Source organism: Poecilia latipinna, unplaced genomic scaffold (assembly GCF_001443285.1).
Source record: "Poecilia latipinna isolate Pla-1442-1.1 unplaced genomic scaffold, P_latipinna-1.0 Scaffold616, whole genome shotgun sequence".
Lineage (NCBI taxonomy): Eukaryota > Metazoa > Chordata > Actinopteri > Cyprinodontiformes > Poeciliidae > Poecilia > Poecilia latipinna.
The window spans coordinates 227,258-247,807 of NW_015113232.1; the positions used below are offsets into that span (position 1 = coordinate 227,258).

General features: G+C 38.4%; 1 protein-coding gene and 1 long non-coding RNA gene across 4 annotated transcripts in view; one reads left to right on the plus strand and one right to left on the minus strand.

The window, feature by feature from the left end:
* Positions 1-20,550, plus strand: part of prkd1 (protein kinase D1) — a 44,348-nt gene that overhangs the window by 12,300 nt on the left and 11,498 nt on the right. The window contains exons 1-19 of one of the 3 annotated variants that reach the window (XM_015043114.1): positions 1,520-1,686; positions 3,493-3,631; positions 4,794-4,925; positions 5,037-5,206; positions 5,305-5,328; positions 6,056-6,263; positions 6,415-6,492; positions 7,118-7,319; positions 7,397-7,520; positions 8,275-8,352; positions 9,196-9,363; positions 10,197-10,308; positions 12,579-12,631; positions 14,279-14,351; positions 15,956-16,062; positions 17,839-18,000; positions 18,839-18,937; positions 19,652-19,812; positions 19,946-20,052. In XM_015043114.1, coding sequence (XP_014898600.1) covers positions 1,651-1,686; positions 3,493-3,631; positions 4,794-4,925; positions 5,037-5,206; positions 5,305-5,328; positions 6,056-6,263; positions 6,415-6,492; positions 7,118-7,319; positions 7,397-7,520; positions 8,275-8,352; positions 9,196-9,363; positions 10,197-10,308; positions 12,579-12,631; positions 14,279-14,351; positions 15,956-16,062; positions 17,839-18,000; positions 18,839-18,937; positions 19,652-19,812; positions 19,946-20,052 — 2,233 coding nt within the window. In that variant the 5' untranslated portion in view covers positions 1,520-1,650. Of the gene's footprint in view, positions 1-1,519; positions 1,687-3,492; positions 3,632-4,793; positions 4,926-5,036; positions 5,207-5,304; positions 5,329-6,055; positions 6,264-6,414; positions 6,493-7,117; positions 7,320-7,396; positions 7,521-8,274; positions 8,353-9,195; positions 9,364-10,196; positions 10,309-12,578; positions 12,632-14,278; positions 14,352-15,955; positions 16,063-17,838; positions 18,001-18,838; positions 18,938-19,651; positions 19,813-19,945; positions 20,053-20,550 lie in introns of those variants that run through there. The other 2 variants (XM_015043113.1, XM_015043112.1) reach the window with 2 other exon arrangements.
* Positions 15,225-18,804, minus strand: LOC106953959 (uncharacterized). Its single transcript, XR_001426276.1, has 3 exons — positions 18,664-18,804; positions 15,440-15,445; positions 15,225-15,235 (listed from the first exon to the last, which is right to left on the minus strand). It is a non-coding gene; the product is annotated as an uncharacterized LOC106953959 (long non-coding RNA).

Below are 20,550 nucleotides of genomic sequence, written 5' to 3' on the forward strand. Positions count from 1 at the left end.
TAAGTGGTGAATTCTATTCTACTTTGTGTGCATTGTGGTCAGTACATAGAAGAAACACTACAGTTACCCATGTTTCATATCTGCTCTTGAATTTTGGTAGTACCAAAAGTTTGAATGAATTTTGGTTGGTAGTACCAGGGCTCTTATCACAGCTCCTGACTCTGACCCCTCTGTTTCGGTCCCTTGCTCGGCTGCTTTCTCTCAGTTTGAGCCTGTGACTGTCTCACTTTTAGAGGACGTGGTTGGCCATATTAAACCATCAGGTTCCCCCCGTGATCCTGTCCCTCCACGATTTTTTAAAGATATTTTATCTAGCATAGGGCAGCCTGTTCGTGCAATTATAAATAGCAGTCTGTCCTCAGGTGTGGTCCCTGCTAGTTTTAAACATGCAGTAGTGCAGCCACTGCTTAAAAAACCTGGCCTTGATCAAACTGTTCTGGCTAATTATCGGCCTATTTCGAAGCTGCCTTTTCTTTCTAAGGTTTTAGAGAAAATTGTGTACTGTCAGCTGAAACAGTTTTTAGATGACAATGGCATTCTGGAGGTTTTCCAGTCAGGTTTTAAAACTCTTCATAGCACAGAATCTGCTTTAATAAGAGTTTTTAATGACATCCTTCTTGCATGTGATTCTGGTAACCATGTTGTTCTGATTTTACTTGACCTAACTGCTGCCTTTGATACAGTAGACCACGACATTTTAATATCGCGATTACAGCATATTGTAGGTATTGGTGGCACTGTTCTTAAATGGTTCAGGTCTTACCTGGAGGAGAGAACATTTTCAGTGAAAATCAGTGACTCTGAATCATCTGCTGCTTCAATGCCTTATGGTGTCCCGCAGGGCTCAATTCTGGGCCCACTGATTTTCTCTCTTTATTTACTGCCTCTGGGTTCTGTCCTCAGGAAACATGGGATTTCATTTCATTGTTATGCTGATGATTGTCAGATTTATTTGCCCCTGAAGCAGAAGGATGTCCATTCCATCAAACATCTCCTGGCATGTCTAGGTGATATTAAAGCTTGGTTGGCCTTGAACTTTTTAAATTTTAATGAAAACAAAGCAGAGGTGATGATGTTTGGACCCAGTGGCTCCTGTGAGTCCTCCTCTGTTGACCTGGGACCTTTGGAGGTTTATTTTAAACCTGTTATTACAGATCTTGGTTTTAAGGTGGACAGTGATTTTAAATTGGACAGCCAAATCAGAGCCGTGGTTAAGTCCAGCTTTTATCATTTAAGGCTATTGGCGTCAGTGAAATCTTTTCTTTCCAGGCAGCATTTTGAAACAGTGATCCACGCTTTTATTTCGACTCGACTGGATTACTGTAACTCACTTTATCTGGGAGTCAGTCAGTCGCTGCTCTCAGGTCTGCAGCTGGTTCAGATGCTGCTGCACCACTTAGGACAGGAACTCGACAGAGGGAACATGTGACCCCTGTCCTGGCCTCACTTCACTGGCTGCCTGTATATTTTAGGATTCATTTTAAAATTCTTATGTTTGTTTTTAAATAACTGTATAATCTTGCCCTGACTTACCTCTCTGAGCTTCTTCACCCATACATACCTTATCGGTCTCTCAGGTCCGCAGATCAGCTGCTCTTGGAGGTACCGAGATCCAGAAGGAAGCTCAGAGGGGACAGGGCTTTCTCTGTCATGCGCCCCAAATTATGGAACAACTTGCCTTTGCAGGTCAGAGAGGCCCCTTCACTGTCCACTTTTAAAGCTCGTCTTAAAACCCATCTATTTTACTTGGCTTTCAACTCCAGTGGGATCCAGTTTTAAATTGTATGTTTGTTTTTTTTAAACTGTAAGAGTTTTTTTTATTTTTTTTTAAATTGTTATGTTGTGTTTTACTGTACAGCACTTTGTATCAGCTGTGGTTGTTTTAAAGTGCTTTATAAATAAAGTTGGTATGGTATGAATTTTAATCTTTACTTGGTGTCCATGCTCCCAATAAGTAAAATCATTTGAAAGCAAAGACTGTTTTAATGTAGTGAAGATTATAGTCAGCTATTTTATTCCCTGAAGCCAGATGAATACCATCAGGTACACAAATTACAAGCTTGTTTTTAAGATGTACAGCTCTGGATGGTGTTTAATTTTCTGCTCATAAAGACCTGGAAATATTCTGAACTGGCTTGCTAAAACTCAAGTTATTTATAAAGGCCTCATTAAAGATATCAAATTTTACACAACTGTATTGTGTTGTAATTTTTGCTTAAAAAAATAATAAATTTCTCTAATAGTAAGCAGTGTGCAATGATCACTTTTTGTTTTTATTTAATAAAGTTTGTGAGGAGGAGTGTAACCGAAATCACCCATTAACTGATGGTTAAGACTTTGTAACCCTTACATCTTTCAGCTTTGGGTTGGATTATGAACTAAAATAACTTAAATGGAGCATTTGGGGATCTGCAGGTCTAACTGCTGTGCAGACTTTCCAACACATAAAGTGTTAAAGCTGTATATAATAAAAAGATTGGAAAGATGGAGAGGAATCAGCCTTGTGTTTTGTCTCTATGACAACAAGAGCTGCAATGCTGCTATGGCGACAGCACACATAAAAAACTATCTATGAAGTGTATCATTGAGGAGCCGGGTAGAGAGGCAGGTGAAGGTCTGAACAATGAGGCTGCTCAACCTCATGTTCTTTCTTTTTGTCATCATTTTCTGCTCACGTCACTCCTTCTCTGCTCCTGCATGTCATATGCTCTTCTCTGTTTATAGTGAATCATTTTACATATAAATATGATTTTCATATTTTGGCATTTAGGCATATTTTGTATTTTGAAAGTATTTTAATTGAGTAAATGAAACAGAAACTACTTGTGACAGAATGTGGCATGTTACTTTATCTAAGAGAAAAACAACTAAATAAAACCCATCCTGTCTTTTTTGCTCAATTTTAACTTTAACATTAATTAAACATAATTAAAAATTATGCTGTGCCATGATACTCCAACTACTTCCTGTCATTTTCTTCTTCATGGTTTCCACCAGTGGCAACATCGGTTGCAAAATGTTTTTTTTGTTTGTGTTTTTTTTGCAGTTTTTTTTTTTTTTGCAGTTTTACGAAATAAACCATCTCATCCTAGCTCCAAAACATTTTATTGAAAAGCGAACGTCTTTGCAAAATGTATGATTTTACATTTGGCAAAATTATTTTTGAGATATCACATTGTGAAATTTTATGGTCAGTGGAAGTGCAACTGCTGAGATATGCAGTGATTATTTGTTTTGTGTTTTCCATTTTCTAAACTCTTGACCATTTCTTTCAAGTGTTAAATAAAATCTGCTTATATTTGTGCTTTCTGTTGTTTTTGAGTCGGTATCCTGCCATTCAAAGGGCAACAGCTTCATTAATCAGCCCTCAGAATGCAGTTGCAGTATGCATTCTGAATTCAGAATGCATACTGCAAGAATATAACAGTTGCACCTTTCCCAAAAGCTGACAAACTTTTCTTGACTAAAAACATATTTTGTTCTCTTTGTCAGCTGCCAGAGTGTGGATTCTATGGGATGTATGAAAAGATTCTCTTGTTTCGTCATGACCAGACATCAGACAACATGCTGCAGCTGCTGCGCTCTGCATCACAGATCCAGGAGGGTGACCTGGTGGAAGCCATTCTGTCAGGTGAGAAAGGAGGAAGAGCGTTACTGCATTGCCAAACAGGCAAAACACTCTGGATATTGTGGAATACATTTTTGTGAGTTTGCAAAAGTGTATGATAGGTCTTGCATATCATTTTGTTGAACAAACAAATCCAGGTCTCCATGAGAATTGATCAGTTAGGAATTCTGATTCTGAAGATCTGCTTCAGTACTCTGACCAAACAGACCAGATGTCCTGAATAATATTCTGGTAAATGTAAACCCAATCTGATGACTTCCTATAGTTTGTATAATATGTGAAATATTAAAAAAACAATATGTGATATTACACACACTGATACCATGCAGATCTAGTTGTTTGTCAGTTTCTAGAGCCTAACTTAGACACTTAGAATCTAAGTGTCTAAGTTAACCACTTAAAGCCATGTCTTGCTTGTAATATGTTTCTTAATTAAAAGTAACGTTTACTGCATTCTTTAGGCTGAGATGATTTTCCTCGCATTTTAAAATCACAGGCAGACCTGCAGTAGGGTTGTTTCAGTAGCACCTGACAAAGAGAAATGGCACAAACTGACAAAGTGGCTATTAGGCATGTTTGAATCAATTCCAGAAATGTTTGTCTGCACCAGAGAGTGTACTGTTGTGGGCTCACATCCTGAAACTGATGTCAATTCTTTGAGTGAGGTCCTCATCTGTCCTTCAGACTGTCTCTGGGCTCAAGTACTCAGTTGTTTATACACAGCAGCACTGACAGTCAGACCACTGCCGTTTCCCAACGTCTGTATACACTACCAGCACAGCACAGTTGAGTTTGTGTGGGAGTGTGTTTTAATTTGTCACCTGGCAAGGTGAGAAATATTAAAAAAAAAAAAAAACTTCAACAAATGCTACGTTGTGAGGACCCACACTTCTAATAGGGCCCAGAGCTCAGGCCCCAGGAGGACAAGCACTGTTTTTGGGATAGGGGCTATTTTTAGGGTGGGTGGATGGATGGATGGATGGATCTGATAAACTGAGTACCCAGTCAGTTACCTTAAATTATAACACTATTCAGCACATTTATCAAATACCTAAAACAGTTTGAATTAGCTTTATTTTAAAATAAGGAGATCTTTTAAAAGTAATATTTCTACAAGTAATATTTTTCTACAAGTTCACAGTTATTATGATCTGATCTTCTGCAGCTTCAGCCACTATGGAGGACTTCCAAATCCGTCCACACAGTCTGTTTGTTCATTCATACAGAGCTCCAACTTTCTGCGACCACTGCGGTGAGATGCTGTGGGGTCTGGTACGGCAGGGGCTCAAATGTGAAGGTAAGAAAGTTTAGGCTCAAAAGCAGAACATGATGAAAGAAAGGAAAACCCAGAGTATAATAACTAAAAAACAAAACGAAAAAAACTTCCTGTTGGACTTTTGTTTTCCAGGATGTGGTCTCAATTATCACAAACGCTGTGCATTTAAAATTCCCAACAACTGCAGTGGGGTGAGAAGGCGTCGCAATTCAACGGTTTCACTAACAGGAGGAATTGTTAATGTGGGCCGCCCCCTCTCTGCTGAGCCATCACCTCCCCACTACACAGATGATGCTTTGCTGGTCAGTTTTATTGTAAGAGAAGAAGAAAAAAATGTAATGTTATTTTTAGAGAAATAACTGACTGCATTGTCTTATTGTGTATGTTCATTATGGTACAGTCTCCTGTAAGTCCCAATGTTGAGGTAAGTCCCTCTAAGTTCATTCTTAGGAATTTAAAAATTAGAGTGTGAATTTGTGTAATGAATATATTCAGCATAAATGTTTTTTTTTGTACAAATGCAGTAGCAGGCTTTTACAATCTAGAGGTTTTTTAGTTATAACTTAAACTTACCATTTGTTTAGAACAAAATAAGAGATTTCGAACTATGAAAATATTTTGGGTAATATCAAGATTATAATGTGGACAGAAAAATAACAGTTAGATCAGGGGTGGCCAATCCTGGTCCTCGAGGGCCGGTGTCCTGCAACTCTTAGATGTCTCTCTGGTTCAACACACTTGAATCCAACAGCTACAGTCAGGTTCTCTAGAGTCCTGCTAACGACCTCATTATTTGACTCAGGTGTGTTGAAGTAGAGACACACCTAAAAGTTGCAGGAGACCGGCCCTCCAGGCCTGGAGTTGCCCACCCCTGAGTTAGATGTTGAAATAATCCTTAAGGTAATTAAAATAAAACTGAGTAAAGCCTGAAAGTACAAAATAGACTCCAGTATTGTTTCTATAATAAAAGCTGAATATGTAGCCTTAAACCACACTATAGCACATCACTTTTGTCATGCTAGCCTCCTTTGCTTTAATAATAAAACAAATGAATCATTCTGTTTTGTTTCCTTCAGTGTGTCAGAATTATAATTGTTTTTAAAAAATGTCACGTCACCAGCAAACTTCATGGTTGTTTGTCTTTGCGACAGAAGAACCAGTTAGAGTATTACCCTGGCAGGGAGCGGCGAGCTAGCACCCAGTCATACATCGGACGCCCCATTGAGCTGGACAAAATCCTACTGTCAAAGGTCAAGGTTCCCCACACATTCCTAATCCACTCATACACCCGGCCAACTGTGTGCCAACACTGCAAGAAACTGCTGAAAGGCCTCTTCAGACAGGGTCTCCAGTGCAAAGGTATGTAGCGATCTTAACTTTTAAGTCAGTACCTGTACTTAAATGTCCTAAAGTACCTTATTATGGTGGGGGTTGGTGAAGAGTAACTACCTGGTTCAGTAGCAAGCTTACTCACTGTAACGGTGACCTTCTCTGTTCTTGTCTTTCTCAGATTGTAAATTTAACTGCCATAAACGATGTGCTCTGAAAGTGCCAAACAACTGCCTTGGAGAAGTTTCCCGAAATGAAGGCAAGTTTCCACACACAAAACCATCAGAGCTCATTTCATACTTACACATATAGATGAATGGATTCTCTTGCTAAAACAATCTGTACAACAACCCTGACAGGCCAAGCTATTCAGGTTGGCCAGGTATTTCTGGACCTTCACTCTACAGCCAAGCTTAATGTAACTAATCAAGTATAAACAAATAGATAAATAAAACTATACAAAGATGATTGGATGACAAAATCAAATGTGAAAAACTGATTTTATATGAGCTTGTTTATCTTTAAAATGGAACTATTTCCAAAAGTAAGTATATTTAGTTTTTAAACAACATAGCCTCAAATCACATAAATGTGCTTTAACCAGTGACAAATGTTTGTAACATTATTTTCCAATAAAAAATCTATTGTATAATTAAAATCTTTTTCCAGCTCCTTTAGGTAAGTCACTCACATTAGTTGAGGCATGTCACCGATTTCTCATTGTTAAATCTATTTTTCATCTAACTGTTGTCAGAGCATTGCTAACTCTGACGAATTTAATTTCATGGGTTTCATTCCCAGTTTTTTTTTTTTTTTTTTTTTTTAAATTGCATTCTAGTCTGAGTTAAATTCTTTATTGTTTGACTTTAATTGTTGTGTTACAGATCTTCTGAGCCCAGGAGCAGAGTTGGATGCTGTGATGGTGGAGGGTTGCCTTGACGACCCCAGTGGTGACCGACGTGGTAGCCTCCTTGATGACATGGATGAAGCACTAACTTCAGATGGGGGCTTAATGCTGGACACCGGATCTGCTGACCTTAGTGACCTGCGTGACCCTGACCTGGATGACTCCAACCGTGCCATCAGGTAAACACTCCAACAATTCATCCACAGAAGCTGGAACAGAACCAGGCTGAGGCTGTGCTTTGTCTGTCTGCCTGCAGCCCGTCCACCAGTAACAACATCCCACTGATGCGAATTGTTCAGTCTGTCAAACACACCAAGAGGAAGAACAGCAATGTGATGAAGGAAGGCTGGATGGTTCACTACACCAGCAAGGATACTCTTGTAATTGATTAACACCTATGCTTTTCACAAATTGTGGAATATTTTACTCGGTTGAATACTGTTCTTTATTTTTTTTGACAAAAAACATTATTTGCTTAGTAGCACAATTTGAGTTTGTGGCTGAAACAGTTAATTGGATTAATTGTGATAAATCAGTTATTGAAATAATCAATGATTATCAAGTAATTTTGTAACTGATTGGTCGTTAATTGGAGTATACAGACACAGAAAAGGCAATTTGCTGACACTTAGCTGCAATTAAGGCATAACTTTTATTAAAATTTTTATATACTGCATTTAAAATAAAAAAATATTGTAGCAGATGATCAGACGTTCACTTATGAAATGCTGTTACTACATTTATCCAAATAAATAATTTTATGTAAAAACTGAATTATTCATGGGCTTTTTGTATTTTTTTAAAAAATGTGTTTCTAATACTAAATAAAATAAACTTAATTGGTTCAATGAAAAATCTGCAGAATGTGCCATTTTTTATCCAGTTAATAGATCACTCATCAAAACAATCCATAGGATGTTTGATTACTAACATAATCATTAGTTGCAGTCAAATTTAAGTTTCAAATGATGTTTAGAGAATGTTTGCTCCTTTTTCGTAGAAAAGGTTTTTAATGACAGAGTAAAATCCAAAATTATTTTTCTACCAAAACAGCCTTTTGATACTGGCGTTTCTCAGTTATTGCTGGTTATGTTTTCTTTCCTCTGCTGACGTCTCTTTTTCTCTCTGTTTCAGAGAAAACGCCATTACTGGCGACTGGACAGTAAATGCATCACCTTGTATCAAAATGATACAGGAAGTAAATACTACAGGGTAGGATTCACACTACCAACCTTTTTGATTATTGAGGAAGAATCACATTCTTTGATATAAATGTGTTGACTAGGCATTTTGAGCTCTAACAGGACTAATCGACTGAGGAACTTATTTGTCTGTCTGTCTGTCATCTTCAGAATACATATTTTATTACCCCTTACATTTGTTTCATAACAAATATAAAAACAAGGTACATAAAACCTGAAATTAATAATCTCAGTGAAATCTCTTTGTCACATAATTATGCTTTCAACTGAGTATTGTATTGTGAGGCAGTATTCTTGCTGCTGCCATGTTACTCTTTTATTCAATATCTTATGTCCTTTAGAAGCTTGAAGGAGAACATCTTGCAGCAGCAGGGTGAAATAGCTTGATTTTATTTTCCAGTTGTTGCCATGGTGATTCAAGATGTCAAGGCTTCACCACGATGGATTTGTATAGCTCTCATGCTCACTCTGAACTTAAAAATACTCAGAATTCTTAAACCACATTGAAGTCAGTGTTGTGCAACCAGATACTATTCTTTCCAATTCAGAGCAGTGTTAATTTTGACAACATATTTTTATTCATTTAGTTTTAATCTTAGTCTTTTCCCTAAAATGTAATTTAGTTTTAGTCACAATTCAGTTCAATCTCATCATAATCATTAGAAAAGGTATCGTCATCATCAACAAAATGAACACAGATTCAGACTAAGGGGCTTCAGTAAACCCAGACATTATGGAAGCTCCTTTCTGAATTCTACTCACCTCCCAGATGCAAATTCAAGAGAAACCATACACCATCAAGAATATGTATCTTCACAAGTTGTGCTCCATTTATTTCCTTATCTGTTTTCAGGAGATTCCATTGTCAGAAATCCTGTCTCTGGAGCCAGCTCAGAACTTCTCTCTGCTTCCAGAAGGAGCCAACCCTCATTGTTTTGAAATCACTACAGCAATGCTGGTTTACTATGTCGGAGAGAACCTGTTGAGAGGCGAATCATCCATGACTGGCAGTAGCATCCTGGTGAGAGAATGATTTGAATTCTATTTGACGTGAAATGATGTAAAATTGGCTTTCAGTGCATGAGGGTCTGATGCACCCACATTGGTGTTTAAATGATTTATCAGAACATAAGTAGATTGTATTATGAGCGTGCCTTCTTCATCCTTTTGCGTAGAAGCCAATGTATTTTCTCAATCCCAGCATGCTTGGTGTTGGTTACAATCTGTATTGATTACTTTCAATGAATCCCAGCGTTTCAGTAATAATTGAAAGTAATTCTAACATGTAGAAAATCATTTGGTTGTTATTAGCACTTTAGAATCTTCATAGAAAAAGACAAATGCAATAGCTGCATTTCCATTAACAACAAAAACTGGTTTGGAAGCGTCTTCACAATCTGCCTTTTGCAGACAATGTGGTTCTGTGGCTTCATCACACCATGATCCACGGCTTTCACTGGAGCAGTTTGCAGATGTGTGAAGATCAGGCTCTCCAAATCTAAGGCCATGGGCATGAGACAGAGAAGGGTCGAGTGCCTTCTCCGGTTCAGGGAAGAGATCCTGCCCCAAGTGGAGGAGTTTAAGGGTCCCATGGTCTTGTTCACAAGTTCTCCTCACAAGTGGGAGGAGATCCAGAGGGAGACCCGGGACATGCTGGAGGGACAACATTTCTTTGCTGGCCTCAGCATGAGATTTGCCTGGATGAGCTGGACAATTAGCTGTTGAGAGAGAAGTCTGGGCCTCTGCTAGCCTGCTGCCCCCGTGACCTGACCCCAGATTAAGTGGAAGAAGATGGATAGATTAAAAAGTAATAATAATAATTTAAAATATTTCATTTTCACAAACTGGTTTCAGGTCAGTGGAGTTGGGCAGGATGTGGCTCGGATGTGGGAAATGGCCATCCAGCATGCTCTTATGCCAGCCGTCTCCACAGGAATTTGCCACAATTCCCACCGAAGTGGGCACAGTAAGACACTGATCAACATAAGACCAGCTCACCTGCATGTATTTTATGAATTAAAAATGTAAAAGACTAAATGATTATGAACTTTGTTAAACAACCAATGCCTAAAGCTTTAAGACTCATGTCCTTGTTAAGGTTAAGTATTAACTGTTGCACAATAGATAAAGGACAGCGTAGGACAGGATACCTTCAGTGAATCATCATTTCAGTAACAAAACTAGCCATGATACTGAATAACAGGTGTGAGACTCTAAATTTACCCTCATCATTTCTTCACGATTTTGAAGATATGGAAAAAATACAGCAAAGAACTGACATGAGTGAAACAGTTGTTGTCTTTCATCATCACTCTGAAAAGGTCATTTTGACCAGCTAAGAGTCCATCAGTCTGCAGCGACAATGTGTGTCCAGCAGAGCTCACGCTGTGCAACAGTCACTTAAACCTCAACATATGGACAAGTAAGAAAAACAAACCAATACATAAATATCTCTATCAAAAACAAATACATTTTAATCAGATAGAAAAGCCAGTGCATAATGCACAGTGCTCCTTTTGATGATATCATCTAGGTTAAGTTCACGTTCACCACCAGCATTTCTCATCAGTAACAACACTGCTTGCAGTACTCTGGGAACCCCATCATGGTTACCAGTTGAGTGTATTTAGAACATTAAGAGTCAATCCAACTGGTAGAAAACTCTGAAGACAAGAAAAGGTGCAATTTTTGACACTTAACTAATAGCTTTGAAATATTCCAACTGTAAATACTAATATTGTGATGAGGATTTGTTTGCAGTATGTTGTATCACTCTAACCACAACCTGAGTTATAGGCTGCGGCGACCTTTACAGAGCTGTGTGTGAAAGAAAACTCACATCACAAGGGCTAAAGTATTAGCCATAATGTCTCTAAAAGGAGAACAGAAATTAGGAAGACATTTAGATAAAAACGTTGCTTCTGAAAACTAATCACTTGAAAATTGAAGTTATGTCGTTTGTACTGCAAATCCGTGTATTGTTCACTAGTTAGGTTTTCCATTTCAAAATAAAATAAAAAATAAATAATCAGGTGCAGTTTTTTGGGAAACTAAAACAACGGCCACAATTTTTGTCACTTTAAAGGTAAAAGTGAAGAGAAGCTGTACATTTTGGGACATTTTTTTATACGTTCTGATTTCTGGCTTGAAGTCATGACCTGAACTCCAGGCGCATGTTTTCATTTCACACTTTAGAGGCAGCACCAGTCTCATCCTGTTTGTCTGTGGGAGTCGACCCATTTCAGTAGCAGTTGATGATATTACAGGAACAAACTGATAATTGTATGATTTATTTTAAACTGTTAATGATTGAAGCAAAACCCAGTGGACTTTAAATTAGTTTGATTTTACATTTAGCTTTAAAACACTGAAAATCTAAAGAATTTGTTTTGAAACTGTTAGCAGAATCAGTTTTCGGCACAGCGTTCAACGTGACACCATGAGACTCACTCGGTTTGGCTTTCGTGTTGTTCCCCCTTTGTTTGAAGGACACACCCTTTATTGTACACGAGTGTGTTCAATTAGACAAGTCACGTGATGTGACGCACAATAATCCTATAATGATAAAAACAACAACAAATGAGAGCACAAAACATTCATAATGTCAACAGAAACCAAACAACGAACTAAACACTGACTACTGAACATGGAATGTTTTCTCAGTTTAACTTTCCATTTAAATCCATCCTTTATTCTAATTTAACTAAAATGCCAGGCTGAAGTTTGAGAACGAATAAATAAAGGACTTCATGTGAATGCATCTGAAGTAAAATATTGTAGCACTGAAGAACATGCACAAATAGAAAATCATCTCCGTGGTAAATGACTTGGATACAACTGTTCTTGTTCAAGCTGAATCCCCCTGCAGGGTCTTTGCTCTCCTTAGACTGACAATGCCCACTCAAAGCCCATCAGAGATATTTAAAGCTTCGGTGACGTCAAACTGTTCATGACTAATCCTTCCAAAGAGTCAGACCGAGGTTGCTTGTTGAACTAAAACAGTCGTCTACAGGCTTCAGGTGTATGATTTAAACAGATTAAAATTTTGATTAAACATCAGATCACTGCCAGAGGAAATGAGAAACGACAGTTTTAACGTTTAAGGGTTGAGTTACATGGTCATTCTTCCCTTTTTGACTGATAAGTTGCACCAAGAACTGAATTTTCTTTGATAATGAGTCAGTGTGACAGTTTGGCTCCATTTCTGTTCTGATCATCTTTGTTTCTGATCAACAGAGGAAATTTCCATCAGTATTTCAGTCTCCAACTGTCAGATCCAGGAAAATGTGGTAAGAAGACTCACACACACAAACGCGCACACACACATGCAGACGCATACACACACAAGCATTTGCAAGGTTACAGAGTTGATGGATTTGAATCAATTATGCTTTTTGCTTCCACTGACACTTTTCAGATTTTTGCCGTTGTGTCAGCATGGGTTTATGTAACTGAAATGTATATTAAAAGAAAAAAGCTTGCAAGCTGCCAAGAACATCATGTCATGTTTCCATGCAGACATGCACCCTTACCATCTCCAAGGTGAGCAAGTATCAAGCACATCAAATGGAGATTACTGTGATTACTCACTCAGCTACATGGTTTCCATAGAGACTATGGTAATTAGACCACAAACTATGAGGAGGAGGACGAGGTTTATAATATTGTATTCCTGTCGTCTTTGCCTGAGGTGTGATATTAGCCTTTCTGTGAACAGGGAATGAAATGACAGCGATTACGGACAGCAGAAGCAGGAAATATTTTCTAGTTTCAGACTCAAAGCTGATATTGATCTGTGATGCCGTGTTGTGACACGCTGTAAGGCACAGCGCTGTCTCTGGGCTCCAGTCCAGTCCTGGATTCATTCCTAAATCTGGGAAGCTCTCTTTATTTGAAGCAACTTTTTCTTAATTTGTAAACACGTGAAATTGTTGAACTTCTTAAAATCTGAGTCGAGTTTGGTGATGTTGTCGTTGCAGATCAAAGGTATGACCTAATATCACAAAACAGTATGGATTCCTCACAATACACAGAACGCATCTAAAATCCTTTCCGCCATTATCCTCCGTGCTCAGATGCAAAGGCAAATAGCATCTGAGATTCTGATCATTCTTCCATCAGTAGGACCAAAGCAACAGTGACCAGTTTACAAAATGATCTGCCAAACACACGAGTAAATGAAAGCAGCCAGTACAGAACGACTGGAGCAAAGTACCAACATGAGAGCAGTGTTCGGTGTTCTCTGCACTCAGGCTGTAACATAAAAATAATACAAAATCAGGTGGATCTTTGTTAAATGATCAGTAATTATAGAATTATGTGTGACATAACAACCAGTTCAAATGAACTGACGCTGAGCTCCATGTCTGAAGACGAGCAATTAGAAGTGAAGCCAGAAAAGCAGCAATTAAACAAACAGATCCCATGGTAACCGTCCAAACCACCGTAACCCTAGTGACCCCACCCTGTCCTCTCCAAAACTCCCACCTGGTAAACAAAATGTGACTCTGGTTTTTGGTTTGATTGATTTTCTGCCAGTTTCACATGTATACACATCATTTTGTCGATTTAATATTGTTCTGGAAGTTTTGAAGTATTGACACCGGACTCACTATTGTTGGCATATTTCTTTAGTTTTTCTACATCTGCGTATCTATAAGTGCAATTTCTTTTTTTAGACAAATTGCATTTGGGTTTTTTTTGTTGTTTTTTTTGCTTTATTCTTATTCTGTTATTGATACGTATTGGTTGCTATTGATAGTTACTGCTAATGTTATATAAACAAATTTACCAATTTTGAAATCTGTCTCATTTATGTTTTTATGGCTTTTGCAGTACAGACGTAGATTAAATTGGTTTAGAAAAATGAAAGTTTAGTCAACACATTAAAGCTGTCCAATCTGCTACTGATCTTGTATTCAAACGTTTTTCTCCAGGACATCAATTCAGTTTATCAGATTTTTCCAGATGAAGTTCTTGGCTCTGGACAGTTTGGTATTGTTTATGGAGGTGAGTTACACATTCATCCAAACCCTTGCTGTTGTATATTTTAAGTAATTGTTTCCACTGCAAAGAAGTAGCTTAATCAAATTTGTTTGGAGTTTGTTGTTTTTGATGTTTTTTTCAAAATGTGATATCACAACACTGGGTGCAATATATGGCAGAATATTAAGTTATTGATAGTCATTGTCTGAATAATAACTGAACAACTGCATGTTTAATTCGCCTCATTGATTGATTATCATGAGGCAAATTATGAATATCATTGGTAGACATGTTACAATGGTTCACATCATGATACCAGATATCTCAGTTCTCACCCACACTTGGAAGCCCAATGGGTATTGCTGGCCTCTCATGTATTGTTTGAAATTGTAAAAACAAAGTTTGGTCACTGGGCATTGAGCTCTGATTATCATCAGGATGTAGGGAACATGGTTGCACTTGTACTGTTACAATATATCTATTTAGACCACACTTAACTTTGTGCACTTTCAGCGCAGCCATGCTGTTCCAACTCTGTAATATTACAACACATAAAACCCCATTTTTCAAGCGTTCACCAACTGACATTGTAATAAATACTCTAAAATTGAAAAATATGTTTTGCTTCTTTTTGATTAATCTGGTACAGTGACTCACAGAGATCTCAGAGATCTTGCTCAGTCAAGGTTTTTTAAGTTGTGGCCATATTCGGAGAATTTAATTCCAAATTTCTTACCATAAGCATTCCATGACTGAACAATAAGGTTCAGTCTCTAAGTCTGGGTGGCAAACAAAAAAAAAAGATTGTATAACATTACAACACTGGGTCTTACAGTGCTATCATATAAAATGCTAAATGAATTGCCCACCCCTGTGTTAAGTGTTGCCCATGTTGGGTGTTCACAGTGCTTAATGTGGGCAGGTTATTGGCATGAATTAGCTATTATTACAGCCTGTAGGCTAGACAGGTGACTAACTTACCCTGTTTAATGCCACCTACTCATGTAGTGAAATCTGATTTTATCCTTTAACAGTTGTTTCCCTAGTAACAGAAAAATGATTTATAACTTTGATGATACTTTGTGAAACACAGGAGAAATAATTCACCCAACAAAGTCCTTTCCATGATCCGACAAACACTTTTTTTTTTTTTTTTTTTTTTTTTTGGTTCACTAACTGTACCTGTTTGACCCGTAGAAACTAAAAGTGAAATGCCTAGAGGCCATGTTGTATATGACTGAACATTATCTCACCTTTAGAGATATATGTGAGGATTTTCCTTAAACTATTATCATACATCGAAGGTCAAGTTTATTCATACCCTTGGCCAATTACAATTTTTAAATATTTCATTCAACCATAAAGTTTGGTTCTAATTGGAAAAGAGACAGGCATCTCTCAAAAGATAATAGAGCGATGTGAAACACTGTTTAACCGTTGTTTCGATAAAGAGACCTTGTCAGTTGCTTGCTGAGCATCACTGAAGGTCGAAAACTAAAATCTCCCCTGGTGTCATTCTAACCTTCTCTATATGCTATATTTCTGTACTCCCAGTATTAGCCAACAAAAATGAAAGTGCTTCATTTCTGTTTAATTGTTTACAAAAGTTATTGTTATATTTGTTACAGGTAAACATCGGAAGTCTGGTCGAGATGTTGCTATCAAAATAATTGATAAACTTCGTTTCCCTACTAAGCAGGAGAGCCAACTGCGCAATGAGGTGGCCATCCTGCAGGTAACCTCACAAACACACGATGGCTGTTCAGACCCGACACTGACATCTGCCCTGGAAATCACTGGAACTGGTCAAAATCTGTCTTCATTAGCATTAGCGGTCTGGCTAAATATAAAGAAGTAGCTCCTTCAAAATCTTTGTCTAGGAAGGAGATTTGGTTAAGCACAGCAACACCTGTCCAGGTGGGACTTCTTTAGAGAAAAAAGAACATAACATAAAGGTGATGGCAGTAATAACTGAAGATAACGCATAAATGGAAAATAGTAAATGAAACACCAACATATCTTTTTCATCCAATTTATTCTCCTGTTTACTTTATCAATAGTAAATAAAATGCTGGGTCCTTTATTTGACAGGTAAATATCTCAATTAAAACACACTCTTAAGATTTTAAACTTTCATTGGTCTCCCAGCAACCAGCAAATTCAAGTTTATGTGCTTTATCAAGCTCCACTATAACTATTGTACATTTCTCCAAACTGGGAGCCCTGATGCATAGAGCAGAAGATGCCAACCTACCATGACCTATGTGGGAAGGGCCACACTATGGTGCAGCATTTACTGACGTGGAGAGTGTGGATCTTTTGGTGCAGTTGCATGATAAGATCTTTTTGGGTAAAACAAAGCGGGCACAGGACCCATACAGCAGGGCTGGGTGATGTGGCTGAAAAACATACCATGATATAAGTATTTTATAAATACTGCCAAACTGGTGGTGGTGACATTTCCTCTTTTATTCAGACTTTCCTCCTAAGCTGTCTGTATTATGTGAACTCCACAGACTCCACACACCCTGCCCACTGCTGGCTGAGGTTTCATAGCTGAGTGTCCCGATTGCCTATATTTCTCATTCTATATCCCTTCATTTCCCACAATCTGCAGGGAAACTAGCAGGCTTGAAGAGCTGGTTGGGCATCTAGCTCTGTTTCCACCAGGGCAGCCACCACACAACTGTTGGTGCTCCGCAGACAGTGGCAGTCATGCTGTGTCATACTCTGTTTGTGCTGACTTTCAACATTAACACCTTGGTGTCACATTACAAAACAGTTCACTGTGACTGCAGTTTCCTGCTGAGTAGCTTCCCTTTCATGTCAGTGAGCATACGCAATCTTAGAAACTTACCTTTACATTTCTGGTGGACATCCACTTTGAATACACATAGACCACTGAGGAGTTAAACATGCTAAAGCATGACGGCACATCATGAAACTGGTAGTGCTCATGTTACTCAGCAGGTTTTGCTAGCTTAGCAAAGAGTGAGTTAGTGGATGCCACCAACCTTTAGCTGGCAGTGAGAGGTTGAGCGATTAAAGCATTTCCTCTGCCTACATGCTCCAGAATGCTGTGATTCTGGATCGAGTTCAATCAACATTCTGACATATTTTCTGTCTCTAAAGTGACGTTTAGTCAACAATCTTTATGCGCTGCCGGTCAGTGTGAGCATGATGAGATCATGGCCTGTTAGTCAGAATAGTCAGTCCTGTTTCAAATTCAGACTTGGAGGATTGTGGATCAGCAGCCAATAAGGACAAGACTAATGCTGCATAAATCATCACCATGACAAGGAACCAGCAAAACATTCCTATGGAAGTTTGGTGCAAGTTCCATAAACCCAGGGAACTTTCCCATTCCATCATGCATTATTAATGTTTCATAAACATGTATATACATGTATGGTGAAGAAATTACTGGTATAAACTCTCATTTGAAGGTGAAACACTGATGATTGTTGTTGCCCAAGTGGAGATGAATCTAATCTGTCTTCTTTTTCGTCAGAGTTTGCACCACCCAGGCGTGGTCAACTTAGAGTGCATGTTTGAGACGCCGGAGCGAGTGTTTGTGGTGATGGAGAAGCTCCATGGAGACATGCTTGAGATGATCCTGTCCAGTGAGAAAGGTCGGTTACCGGAGAGAATCACCAAGTTCCTGGTCACACAGGTAATACTATACTATCATCAGCATTACCCATAATCATGAGCTTGAAGTTACTTAACTAAACTTTATGAAATAAAGACAGTCTTTTCAACTTCAGTATTAGGAAATCCACAAATCAACAGGAGGATTTCTTGAGTATTTCTAACACAAACAGACCGAGGATGTGCTATGAGCCTTTGGGCTGAAAGCAGCACTGACTCCACTGAGCTCTGAACCAATCGTTATTATTACAGGCAGTCCATGCAGCAGGTGGAGCGAGTACAAGTTGAAAGTGTTGAAATCTGTCTGCGGTGCGCTGATGCTCACAGCCAGTAGAGGCAGGTATGATAATGCTCCAGATAGAGCAAAAGGCAAACAGTCAGTGTGGAAACAGCTTTTCCACAACGCCCACTCTGCTGTCTGCATTGTCCGCTGTCACAATGTCCTCCTCCTTTTTAGCTCCAGAGGTAAACCTGCAGATTTCTGGGGGAGTTTTGGCAGCATTTGATCTGAAAACCACATCATCCTGACCAAGAATAAAAATGATTGATTATTTCTACAATAATCTGTCTCACATTAGGTTATTTAACAATGTTTTCTCCATCGACTTTATTTGTAACAGAAAGATGTTAGAAAGTCAGCCTTTTGTCTGTCATCACACAACATATAAGCAGTGGAGATGTTCACTCTGTGGACAGGATTTATGAATTTTATGGATACAATCTGCTTTGTGAATCCAATGCAAAAATAAAGCAAACACTTGCAGAAAAGCCGATTGAAATGGCTCTGCTTCTGGAGTTCCCTCAGAGTCTTCCTGCTGGTTCTTGTGATGCTCTTTCTCTGTGTTCTGCTTCCTCATCAGATCCTGGTGGCTCTGCGGCATCTCCACTTCAAGAACATCGTCCACTGTGATCTGAAGCCTGAAAATGTGCTTCTGGCTTCTGCAGACTCTTTTCCTCAGGTAATTTGTGTTCATATATGAGTACAAATTATGGTTGGGCTGCATTTAACCTTAACTAAATTAGCTAAATTAAATACAGTTTTACAGTCTTAATATGACATAGAAAATACGTGAAGGCAACAATAAATAACACCAATCCACTATCTTTGTTTTGCAAGTTTAGAGATGGTGCATAGCTATTTATTCAAAGTGTAGTCTTCTTGTTGTGATTTGGCATTATTATTTTTTATTTCTAAGTTATTTTCTTAGCTTCTTTAATTTTAGAAGACGTCTTCAGGTTTGGTCTTTATGTTTCCTGGGAAAGAAATCCTTCTTATTTGAAGGACTCATGAAAACAGAGGCATATATTGTAAAATGTTGAGAGGAAATGCTTCTTGCCCTTGTTTAGCTGAATGTTTCTTTCACAATAGCTACACCGAATAACATCCTGCAAACATTTCTGAAAGTCTAAGAATTTTTTTCTAAAACCAGGTCAGTACCAGAAAACCAACCTGTTTACCAAGTTGGCATTTTGATGAGTAAACAGAAACTTAAATAAATACTTTATGTGCATATGGAAGCTTGTCCAGAAGCCCAGGCTTCATGTCATGCCACTGTGTTTGGGACAGAGACTGGAAAACACCCGTTATGCCCAGTCACTTGCCAGCAGGGAAGGGAATTGCTGAGCAGTGGGGGTTTTGTAAAACCACCCTCCTCTCATTTGTGCTGCTGCAGGTAAAACTTTGTGACTTTGGATTTGCTCGGATCATTGGTGAGAAGTCCTTCCGGCGCTCAGTGGTTGGCACACCAGCATACCTTGCTCCTGAAGTCCTGAGAAACAAAGGCTACAATCGTTCTCTGGACATGTGGTCAGTGGGAGTCATCATCTACGTCAGGTAGGTGTCAGAAAAATGACACGTGATCAATGGTCGAATTCATGTTTGGATTCAGAAAGATGCATATCTACAGAAAGAATATGTTTCTCATCATAGCAATATTTTGCATTGTAACTATAATGTGTATCTGCAGTTTAAGTGGGACATTCCCTTTCAATGAAGATGAAGATATTAATGATCAAATCCAGAATGCTGCCTTCATGTACCCTCCACACCCGTGGAAGAAAGTCTCTCAGGAAGGTATGTGGTTCTACAGAACCTCTTTGGTGGTTTAGGCTGGATATCAGGTTCACCATACCACAGTTTATTTTCCATAAAATTTTCAGTAAAAAAATGAAAGAAAACAAAACCTGAGCTCACTGGAGCCAGGTCTGAAAGAAAGGTGACATAACATCAGAATAAAAACTACTGAGAAAATCAGACAGTTTGAAATAAGAAGTCAGATTTAGACAGATTTAACTTCAGACGGGGAGAAAAAACAATTATGAATCTATATAATAATATATACATTTAATCATAGAAAATATTTAAGATTTTCATCACATTTTAATTGTTTTAGATGTATTTGTTATCACATCTAAAAGCTGAAGAATGTAAGTTTTATCAACATACATAGTTACACGCTGACTTTTTGGACATGCTCACTTCTTTCTGAGACAGTCCAGCACATAACAGCAGGGTGCAAGATGCTGGCAGGGAAAGCGTACATGGAACGACATAACCAAGTGGCAGGCATAG